Source organism: Bos javanicus, chromosome 14 (assembly GCF_032452875.1).
Source record: "Bos javanicus breed banteng chromosome 14, ARS-OSU_banteng_1.0, whole genome shotgun sequence".
Taxonomy (NCBI): Eukaryota; Metazoa; Chordata; class Mammalia; order Artiodactyla; family Bovidae; genus Bos; species Bos javanicus.
The window spans coordinates 65,776,038-65,788,383 of record NC_083881.1 but is presented as its reverse complement, the minus strand read 5'-3'; the positions used below and the strand labels follow the sequence as shown (position 1 = coordinate 65,788,383).

Below are 12,346 nucleotides of genomic sequence, written 5' to 3'. Positions count from 1 at the left end.
CATGCCCTTCTCCAAGGGATCTTCCTGACCCAGGGATAGAACCCAAGTCTCTTGTCTCCTGCATTGGCAAGCTAATTCTTTACCACTAGCACTACCTACCGGAGAAGGCAATGGCACCCCACTCCAGTACTCTTGCCTGGAAAATCCCATGGACGGAGGAGCCTGGTTGTCTGCAGTCCATGGGGTCGCTAAGAGTCGGACACGAGTGAGTGGCTTCACTTTCACTTTTCACTTTCATGCACTGGAGAAGGAAATGGCAACCCACTCCAGTGTTCTTGCCTGGAGAATCCCAGAGACGGGGCAGCCTGGTGGGCTGCCGTCTATGGGGTCACACAGAGTCGGACACGACTGAAGCGATTTAGCAGCAGCAGCGCTACCTACATTATAGTAAACATTACAAATTCCAAGGAATCATTTTTTCCATTGGAGATAACTAAAATATACAGACTTTAAGTGATTTTTGTATACAATTTTTTGTATTGACTAGAACAGAACTCTGCACTCCATTATTTAACCAAAAAGTTTGTTGGACTCTCTTTTCCAAATAAGATATTTTAAAAAATATTTAGCAAATTTCTGTATGAATATGCTTTAAAACAAGAATGCCCTGGAGCATATCTTATTTTTGAAGAGGTATCCTTTATTGGATAAGACTGTTTAAACTTTTACATGGCAGAAATAATTCACATAGATTTACTTTATACCCTACTATGAATACTCCTTGGTAGAAACAAAATGTCATCTTTGTAGAAAGTTGTATTGAGTAGAAAGACCAGCTTCATTAGAAGACACTCTTTAAAAAGCAGACTTTCTATAGCTAACTCAGGAACTTACAGTAAATATGAACAAATATATGCTTTTTAATCAACTCACACTAAGGATTTGGGAATATCTTCCACTGACATTCAGAAAACAAATAATTTTCTTAATACGTAATACAATAGACCCACGTCAGCACCAAATTTATATCACATGCTCAAAAAGGCCAAAAAAGATCTTTGCCATCTTTAGCAATGCTTAAACTAGAACAAAAACCTTGATATCAGGATTAACCTGCTACAGAAATCTCTGTTTGCAATTTATTTAATTTTAAAAACCTGTACAATTACCTCAGCATTGATCAAAAAATGTCTATTTGTCAACATGTATTCTCATTGGACAAGCTTTTCCTATTAATAGGTATAAAAATCAAATTCATAAAGCACTATTTCTAATCATGTCCCATATCTCTCTTGAATAAAAAATATTTAAAGAAGTTTGTTTGTAATAGTTACCTGGGGCTCAGGTGTATAGTACTAAAAAACCTTAAAACACTGTATCTTGAAATAGTTATCATATAGTGTTTCCCTTTCAAATTCACATGGAGAGTTGTTGGAAATGTTGATGAAATTTTAGGTCACAAATTTTTCTCCAAATATAGTACCTTGAGTTATGAAAAAGAAAATTAAGCTTGGAAAAACTGTAAGTTGATATTGGTATAACCCATAAATTCTCTCATTTCATTCACTCAAAATGAAAAAAGCAGGATCTACAATTGGTTCAAGTATTAATACTGAATACAAATATAAATATCTTTGATAATACAGCAACTCAACATGGTGAATTTACAGCTCTAGGATTTTGAAATCAGAGAAAGAATTTGATCTATATTATTTCAAAATTAAGCACTATTAAATTTTCAGTGGTTTAGGGACAAAATGGCTCTATGTCATGTCAGCCCAGTAACTGGAAAATGACTAATCAAAAGATTGAGACTAAAGATAATAAAAAGGCCATCATGGAACACAGACCCTCTGTATTCTTAAACTAAAAATAAATGTAGAAATAAAACTTGGTAATGCAGACTTCCCATGATGCTGAAAAGACCATCTTTCAAACAATCAAAATAAGGAAAAAAGGAATGGGGAAAAATCTCAAATGAAAACAACTAGTATATCAAAATAGCCAATCAGGTGGAGTCGAGACGGTAGAGCAGGAGGACACAGTTTCCACCTCCTCCCATGTAGGGCATCCACCAGGCACTGGTGGGGGACTTCGGACACCCAAGGAGAGGGAAGGAAGCCCCATGAGACCAGGTATGACATTGGGGGAAAGGAAAAGTGGAGGTGGGACGTGACCGGCATCCCTGAGGGGTTGCTGGGAGAGGGGAGGGGTTCGCACTATCAGAGGGGCCCTAGAATAATGAAAATAAAAACAAAAATAAACATATGGGACCGAATTAAACTTAAAAGCTTTTGCACAGCAAAGGAAACCATAAACAAGACAACTCAAGAAATAATTTCTCCCATTCTCCTTCATAATGGGAGAAAATACTTGCCAACGAAGCAACAAAGGATTAATCTCCATATTATAAAAACAGCTCTTGCAGCTAAAAAGAAAAACCAAAAAACCCAAACATCCAATCAAAAAATGGGCAGACCTAAATACATATTTCTCCAGTGAAGAAATACAGACGGCCAACAAACACATGAAAAGATTTCAGTATCACTAATTATTAGAGAAATGCAAATCAAAACTACAATGAGGTATCACTTCATACCAGTCAGAATGGTCAACATCAAAAAAAACCTATAAACAGGGAGTTTCCTGGTGGTCCAGTGGATAAGACCCTGTGCTCCGAACATAGAGGGCCTGGGTTTGATCCCTGGTCAGGGAACTAGATCCCACATGCCACAACTAAGACCCAGGGCAACTGTAAAATAAATTAAAAAAATTTTTAAATCTACAAACAATAAATGCTGGAGTGGGTGTGGAGAAAAGAAAACCCTCTTGCACTGTTGGTGGGAATGTAAATTGATACAGCCACTGTGGAGAACAGTATGGAGGCTCTTTAAAAAACTAAAAATAGAACTACCATATGACCCAGCAATCCCACTAACGGGTACGTACCCTGAGAAAACCGTAATTCAAAAAGACCCAGCTATCCCAATATTCACTCCAGCACTATTCACAATAGCCAGGAAATAGGAGAACCTAAATGTCCATTGACAGATGAATGGATAAAGAAGATGTACATATATACAATGGAATATTACTCAGCCACAGAAAGGAATGAAATTGGGTCATTTGTAGAGATGTGGATGGACTGAGTCTGTCACACAGTAAAGTCAGAAAGAGAAAAACAAATATTGTATACTAATACATGTATGTGGAATCCAGAAAAATGATACAGATGAAACTATTTGCAGGGCAGGAATAGAGACACAGATCTAGACAATGGACAAGTAGACACAGGACGAGAAAGAGAGGGCAGGATAAACTGGGAGGTTAGGACTGCACATATGCATGCCCACATGTAAAACAGCTAGCGGGAACCTGCTTAGAGTACAGGGAACTTAGCTCTGTGCTCTCTGATGACCTTGATGGGTGGGACGGGCATGGGGGAGGGAGGTCCAAGAGTTAGGGGTCATATGTATACATATAGCTGTTGCACAGCAGAAACTAATACAACATTTTAAAGCTATTTTACTCCAATAATAAAAAAAAAGAAGAAATAGAGCAAGGCCTTCAGAGTTTTAAGGGAACATTATTTTCAATCCAGAATTTTATACCTGATCAACCAACAGTAAAGAAAGAATAAAGACATGGTCAGATATACAAGGTCTGAAAAAACTGCTAATGTCTGGAAGCTCCTAGAAGACAGGATGCATCAAAATAGGGAAGTAAAACACAAAAGACAAGATTCAGGAAACATAGGACACATTACAGAAGAGAGAGAAAGGAAATTCCCAAGATGACGTTGGGGAATGGAAGGTCTGCAAAGGACAGCTTGTTCAAGACTCTAGAAAGTAACTGTTCAGATTAGAAGCAAATAGAGGGCTCAATAAAGTATTAGGCAAGTAAAAAGTATGATGCTAAACAATTATTTGTATTTGAACATACAGAGAGGTCTTTACAACCTCTGCAGAGAGTATAGGAACGGAGCATTTGACAACAAGTCAGCGATGGGTACATAGAGAAGTTAACAGCAACAAACAACAGTAAGAAAAGCTGTGACAACTACTAGTTCCAGAAATCACAAAAATAAAAAATAAGTAATCATAATGTATTATGATGCTTACATAGTCCTAACTAAACACTGAGAAGGATTTTTTTTAGAACTGTGCTTTAATTATACGAGGAAAATGAGAGATAACAAGTAATCAGTTCTAAAGAATTTCAGTTTGTGATCAATAATTTTATCTAAAATATGTTTTCTTAATAAAATGAATTTACTTTTCAAGAAGTAAAAGAACAAGGATAAATTTTAAAATTCTCTTTACTGGTTTTAAGCTTAGCTTATAAAGATCTCTACCAATTCTTCCAAACACATGTGGCCATTTAAAATTTGTTTTTAAATACTTAAAGAACTTTTCATGATAACTGATGTTATTTTTGTGGCCCTTGGAGTAGCAAACAAGCAGCAGCAATAATTATCAGCAAAGAAACCAAACACTAAACAAAACAATAACAAAGTGCCTGGCCAAAATATTTTAGTAGCAGTAGTAGAGATAAAAGTAGTAGCTTTAATAAAAATGGAAGCTAAACTATTGAGCATACTATGTGTGATAAGCTGTTCTAAGTGTGAAGATACATATTTTTTTATTCCATCCCCCTAACAACTCTACGAAGCAAGATCTATCACTATCCCCTTTTTATAGACAGTGAAATTGAACCAGAGACATTAAATAACCTGGCCAATGACAGTAAATTGGGAACAGAATCAGGATTTTAGTCAAAGCAGTCCATAATTTAACCAATTTGATATAATTGAAGCTTCTGGACTGACTTGGACTGATTCTGATGCTGTTCTATTTCATCATCAGTTTAAAAGATTCTCGAGAGAGACTGATTTGAAATTCCTTGGGCTTCCCTGGTGGCTTAGACGGTAAGTACCTGCCTGCAATGAGGCAGACCTGGGTTTGATCCCTGGATTGGGAAGATCCCCTGGAGGAGGGCAAGGCAGTGCACTCCAAAATTCTTGCCTGGAGAATACCTCTGGACAAAGGAGCCTGGCAGGCTACAGTCTGTGGGGTTCCCAAGAGTGGGACACAACTGAGCAGCTAACACAGCGAGGAAATGGAGGATTCTGGAGAATGCTCACCTGAAGGCTATACCACATATGGATTTTTCCAAGCACCCTGCATTTCTCCTGATACCCATGCTGAGAATTACGGTGTCAGTAAATCACACTGGAGGGCACATGGCATTCCTCAGACACTAAGGACCATAGCACGACAAGTTTAGAGTTCAGATCATAAAGAAATCACCAAAAAGTCCTCTCTTCTGAAGACAGAAGCTCGAAAACATGGTCAAAAGCCAGTTAATAGGCAAAACCTTTTTCTCTGAATCACTACTGAATTAATATGAAATAAAATGACACCTCTGAAAGTGAAAATAAAAGGCCTACTACACACATCAAAGTGAAAAACTCTCAAGCAAACCTAACATCAAGAAGTATCCAATTTTGGCTCAACATTTTACTTAACATTCTTCGACATCTGTTCGGCTTCTTGTATTCTACTTAAATTAACATTGCAATCGACATGGGAAACACCTGAGCTCCAGTACAAAGCAATTCTTATAAACTCCTAATCAATTTTTTAATCTATTTAAAAAAGGACCATTTGACAATGTGCACTCACTGCCTTCTCTTATAAGTTCAACTTATTAATACCATCTATCCCACTGTTAGATAATCATCCAGTGTACCATGCGTGCAGTGTTTGCCTTGTTATTTAATTTAGAATCAGCAAGCACTGACTTTTATGGTGTCAATATTCATATATAACTTCCTATCTAACATTTTAATAAGACATACAAGATAACTTAAAACTAGTATTTTAAAAGTCAATGATTAATTAGGGTTTAAGAACTACACAGGCACATAGTTTATTGCATAATTAATAAATTACCAAAATGCATGCTCACACCTTGAATGCTACAGATATATTAGTATAATCTGAATGAGAATAAGAAAAAGTCCTGTATGCCTTCAATTTATAGAGACAACCTATGTCCCACTGTCTGCTGACTTGGTCAGAAATAAATGCAAACTTTATGATTATGTTTGACTTTTATAAAAAATAAAATATCACTTTAATGACAATTTGGCTGGGAAGATTAAAAAGACACATAGCTATGAGACTTAAACCTGAACATGTAATCCAATTTTAAGCCAATTTTCAAGAGACCCCCAAAGGTATGAATAGTACAAAGACAAATACTATGTAAGATTCTGAGCCTTCAATATGAATAAGAGTTCCTGAGAGGACAAGACTACTGATTTTAAGATTTGGTAACAATGAATGGCAATGTAGAAATATACTCTTACTATAGAAGGACTCCAGATCCACTCTGCATATCCTGTTCTTATAAGTTTTTTTGTCTGTGCATGTATATACATTTATTTATATTCAGAGCACAAGTGATAAAATGACCTCGAGATAGAAACTGCTGCCTGAGAACATAAAAATAAAGCAAAGTGTATGAATACTGCTCATAGTGTGTGACTCTGTCAAGATGATTTTTTCTTATAATTTCAATGAAACAACAAAAAATAACATAATAGTTTCATCTAAAACTATCAGCTTGGTCCCAGAGATAAATGCTTATTTGAAAATTAGAGAAACATTAAATCTGATGTGATTTTTAAATCTATCCATATTATTTTGGAAGCCTTCCCTTCAAACGGTGAAACCTAATACCCCACACCTTGAATGTGCACTATACTGTATAACACATACCTAAAACAATAGGATGGCTTCCGATGGGGCAGCGAGCAGAAGCTGGATACGCTCAAGAGAGTATTATTTAGTAACAGCATGGAAAGTGACAAACTTTTAGCTCTTATATTTTGGACACTGATTCATCCAATTAGATCTTATATTAAAAAGTCATTGTATATGGTAAGAGATAAGAGTCCAACTTCACACTTTTACATATGGCTATTCAGCTGTCCCTCAGACATATATTTAACTTATATGCAGAGTATATCATGAGAAATGCTGGGCCAGATGAAGCATAAGCTGGAATCAAGATTGCTGGGAGAAATATCAATAACCTCAGATATGCAGATGACACCACCCTTACCGCAGAAAGCAAAGAAGAACTAAAGATGAAAGTGAAAGAGGAGGGTGAAAAAGTTGGCTTAAAGCTCAACATTCAGAAAACTAAGATCATGGCATCTGGTCCCATCACTTCATGGCAAATAGATGGGTAAACAGTGTCAGACTTTATTTTGGGGGGCTCCAAAATCACTGCACATGCTGACTGCAGCCATGAAATTAAAAGACACTTACTCCTTGGAAGGAAAGTTATGACCAACCTAGACAGCATATTAAAAAGCAGAGAGACATTACTTTGTCAACAAAGGTCCGTCTAGTCAAGGCTATGGTTTTTCCAGTAGTCACGTATGGATGTGAGAGTTGGACCATAAGAAGGCTGAGCACTGAAGAACTGATGCTTTTGAACTGTGGTGTTGGAGAAGACTCTTGAGAGTCCCCTGGACTGCAAGGAGAACCAACCAGTTCATCCTAAAGGAAATCAGTCCTGAATATTCATTGGAAGGACTGATGCCGAAGCTAAAACTTCAATATTTTGGGCCACCTGATGCGAAGAACTGACTCATTTGAAAAGACCCTGATGCTGGGACAGACTGAAGGCAGGAGGAGAAGGGGACGACAGAGGATGAGATGGTTGGATGGCATCATTGACTCAATGAACATAAGTTTGAGTAAACTCCAGGAGCTGGTGATGGACAGGGAGGCCTGGCATGTTGCAGTCCAAGGGGTCACAAAGAGTCAGACACGACTGAGCAACTGAACTGAACTGACTGACTGACTGATTCAGCTGTCCCAGCACCATCCATTAAAAAAAACTGTTCTTTTTCCATTGAATGGTCTCCATACCTTCGTTGAAAATTAATTGGCCATAGATAACATGATTTATTTCTGGACTCTCAATTGTTCTGGACTTTCTATTCCATTGATTTTTATATCAATCCTTATGCCAGTACCACACTGATTTAATTACTGTAGGTTTGTATTATATTCTGAAATTGGAAAGTGAATCCTCCAACTTTGTTCTTCCTTTTCAGTATTATTTTAGCTACTTGGGGCCCCCTTTTCCATATGAGTTTGAAGATAGGCTTTTCCTTTTTGCAAAAAAAAGATCATAAAGATTGGATGAATATGTGAGTCACTTTGAGAAGTACTGCCATTTATACAATATTAAGTCTTCCAATTCATGAACATGGGATATCTCTTCAGTGATTTAGGTATTCTTTAATTTTTTTCAGCAATGTGTTGTATTTTTCACTGTATAATAACTTTTTATATCCATTATAAATAATAATAATAATAATAACAACTTTTTAATCCATTCTCTTGGATGCTATTGTAAATGCAACCGTTTTCTTAAGTACCCTTTTGCATTGTTCATTGCTAGTGGATAAAAATATAACTGATTTTTATATGCTGATCTTGTACTAAACTTGCTTATTAACTCTAGAAGATTTAGATATTTTGAACAGATAACATTTAAGAAGGTGCTCTACCTTGAGGAGACCAAAACAAAGGCAAGCCTCTGTGTCAGTCCCATAGGGAATTGCTGGATAGTTCAAAATGGAGAAGCACACATTTCTGAGAATAAGGTTATTACTCCTCTTCCCTGCCCCCAACCTCCATTGTCCCAACAGCTGCCACTGAGCTAAAAAGTCAGGGATGGCAGGCATCCAAAAACGCAAAAATGCCATATCACTTTCTTACGAAAACTTAACATTCTTAAACTTCTTCATTAAGCACTCCCCTGGTTGTTTTAAGTTTTTTATTAGATTGCAGATCTAAAAGACTGATCTGTCAGTTTCTGCTAACATAATGGTTTCTTCATTTTATTTGTTAAAAGAAACTACTGGGAAAACTCCACCATTCTCCATGATCAGAAGCTTCTTTTAACAAATATAATGTGGTGGAATTGACAGAGTACAACTCTTGAGACTATGTCATAAAAGGCATTGAGATGTCCCCTTTGTTCTCTCTCTCAGTTGCCAGACTGTGAAGACTCTCAAATAGACCTATGGAGAGTCCCACACGGCAAGTTGCTGAATCAGTCTGCCAACAGTCATACGAGTGAGCTACCTTGGAACTGAAGTCCTTGTCAAGCCTTCAGATGACTATAGCTCTGACCAACATTTAACCGCAACCTCAGAAGAGACTCTGAGTAAAGTCATCCAATTAAGTCACTCCTGAAAAAATGATCTATAGATATCAAAAAATAATAAATGTGTATTTATTATTGCCGCTAGGTTTGGGCAGTATATGATATTTATACTGCCTCTAGGTTTGGGCAGTATATGATATTTAAAGCTGAGGCCTGAAAGATGAGAAGCTAGTCATCCAATGAGTTCTAAGGAAGAAGAGTGTTTCAAGCAGAGGGAATGGCAAATGCAAAGACCCTGCATAAGGAAAGGTCACTGACATGTTAAAAAAAAAAAAAAAAAAAAAACTTGAAAGAAGATCAATGTCACAGGAGCTCAGTGAAGAAGAGAAAAATAGGAAGAAAAGAGATCACCAAAATGGCAGAAAGTAACTGAAGTGACTGTAACGAAGTCTTTAAAACAGTGAAAACCGCTAAGTTCTAGGGTAATCAAAGGTACCTTATTCATAAAAAAAATGGAAATCAATCTATAATTAAGTACCGGCAGATAAGAGCCAAGCAATAATAGTCACTAGTCCAATGACGGCTAGGCAGTTTTAGTCCAAAACTCACGACAGGCTTAAATAAAGTGAAGGAAAGCCACTGGTACCACCCCAGAGGGGCAAAAACTAGACTTTTTAGAGAACATAATCTTATTGAAAAGTATATAACTCTGATAAGCCAGTGGTGTTTATTTTTAGAAGTACTAATAAATATTGGATTGAAAACTGAGCATAAAGTCTTAATGAAGAGGCCTAAAAGAAAAAAAAAAAAAAACCCTAGTTTTATTCTTGGGTTTCTCACTAGTTATGTCAACTTTGGTAAATAACTTCACTCCTAATTTAATTTCACTTAACTACAAAATAAAATAAATAATATATACATGTCCAGTCTTACCTTTTTTAAGATCAAATAAAATGAGAAAAATGTTTTGAAACTACAAAAAACTATATATATATACAAATCTGATCATTTGCAGAGAGAAACCAAAAAAACTAACTGTATCTATTATCACATGGGAACCCAGGGTGGAAACTGTAACCCTTTGAGAGCACGAACCAAGATCTTTACATCATCCCATATTACTTACAGAAACAACACTTTTATAAGAATGCTATTTCTAAATTCTGAATGCTGAAATCATTGGCAAAAATTTACATCTAGAATGCAAGCTTAAAGCATCTGTCTCACCAGGCAGTCCATAGCTACTGCCAAAGGAATAACTGATGCAGCTGAATATCTAAAGAAAATGATTACAAATGAGTTCTGAGGCTTCCCTGGTGGCTCAGTGGTAAAGAATCTACCTGCCCACACAGGAGACCCGGGTTCAATCCCTGATCCGAGAAGATCCCACATTCCATGGAGCAACCAAGCCAGTGTGCCACAACTACTGAGCCTGTGCTCCAGAGTCCAGGAATCACAACTACTGAGCCCTCTCGCCCTAACTACCAAAGCTTGCACACCCTAGAGCCCATGCTCTGCAAAAAGAGAAGCCAATTCAATGAGAAGTCCGGTCACTGAAGCTAGAGCCCACATAGCAACGAAGACCCAGTACAGCCAATTAAAAAAAAAAAATCAGCTCTGAAAAGATGCACACTTGTCCTTGTTTTGGCATACCATATGGCACAAAGTTTAATAACAGGTGAAAAGGGTAAAAGAATTTCAAAAGAAATGCCAATTAGATAACCAGTCTCTGAAATTAAAAATAAATTTGAGGGCTTCCTGGTGGTCCAGTGGTTAAGAATCTGCCTGCCAATGCAGGGGACACAGGTTCAATCTGGGGTCAGGGAGGACCCCACATGCCGCAGGGCAGCTAAGCCCACACACCACAACTACTGAAGCCTGCACCCTAGAGCCTGTGCTCTGCAAGAAAAGCCACCACAGTGAGAAGCCCAGGCACCACGACTAGAGTACCCCCTCTCGCCACAACTGGAGAAGGCCAACAGGCAGAAACGAAGAACCAGAGCAGCCAAAAAACAAATAAATAATTTTTAGGGTAAATTTGAATCAGCAAAATTTGTGTACAAAAACCCTAAGATTAATTAAAAAACCTTTGGGAAAATACAGATGATGTTATCAAAGACTTCAATCATCATAAACATAAAATATCTGTGTTTTCAGATTTAATGACTAACTGAATACCCAAGAAGTATTCATCTCTATATCCTAACCAGAAAAAAAAAACTACATAATTTGAAACAAGGAAACAAATCATTAGTGAATCACAGAAACAGTAGACACTATTAAACGTGATATAAAGATATAACCTTTTACTTTACTAAAATGCACTGATGCACTAATTTAAAGTAAATGGAATAAGCTGGTCCTTTTATGTCCCTCCTGCTTTCTCTAATAACCCATCTTCTGCTGGGGCATCAACCCATTGATGATCAGTTAAAAGCAAGTTCCAGAAAATATGACATCAGTTCAGTTCAGTCGCTCAGTTATGTCCGACTCTTTGTGACCCCATGGACCACGCCAGGCCTCCCTGTCCATCACCAATTCCCGGAGTCTACTCAAACTCATCTCCATTGAGTCGGTGATGCCATCCAACCAAATTGACCAAATTCAAGAAAACATTTATTCAACAAACAAGAGAGCTAATATCAACTAGACAACAGATACTGTATAAGCTTACTATATTAACCTTACATTCCCCATTAGTCACTAATGCTTAGCTACCAGAAAAGAGTAGTGAACGTTTAACAAAAACAAAATATATTTTGAGATTTAATGAACAAATATACTTCACTTGTGTAATAAGACAGAAAGTGCTATTGATATATTTAAAGAAAAGAAAAAAACAAAATTATAGAAAAAATCCTCAGAAGAAAAAGATTAATTTTTTTAGAGTAATTACTAACCGAATTTTCTTCCTCCTCTTCCAGTTCTCGCTGCTGTTCTTCATGTCTTTTAGCTTTGATCTCCATTGCTTCTGTGATCAGGTCTCTTAAAATCGATACAGGTTTTGCATTCTTAATAAAAGGGTGCTAGAAAAGTAAAATTCAATGGTATAAATTCAAATGGCTTCTCTGAATTATGTCTTAAAAACATTAAAACAATATATAAATGTGAACCAGGATAACAGGCTTCAATGATTGGTTCTTTATCCAGAATTAAATAGATAGGTTAAGAACAGAGGATATTTCAGCTGCTTTAGAAATAAAGATTT

The 12,346-nt window shown here is 36.8% G+C and overlaps 1 protein-coding gene across 3 annotated transcripts in view; it reads right to left on the bottom strand.

Annotated features, from left to right (window-relative positions):
* STK3 (serine/threonine kinase 3) overlaps positions 1 to 12,346 on the bottom strand; it is a 310,098-nt gene that overhangs the window by 119,462 nt on the left and 178,290 nt on the right. For all 3 annotated transcript variants that reach the window (XM_061439280.1, XM_061439281.1, XM_061439282.1), the window contains exon 8: positions 12,039 to 12,164. In XM_061439280.1, the coding sequence (XP_061295264.1) occupies positions 12,039 to 12,164 (126 nt within the window). The remainder of the gene's footprint in view (positions 1 to 12,038; positions 12,165 to 12,346) is intronic.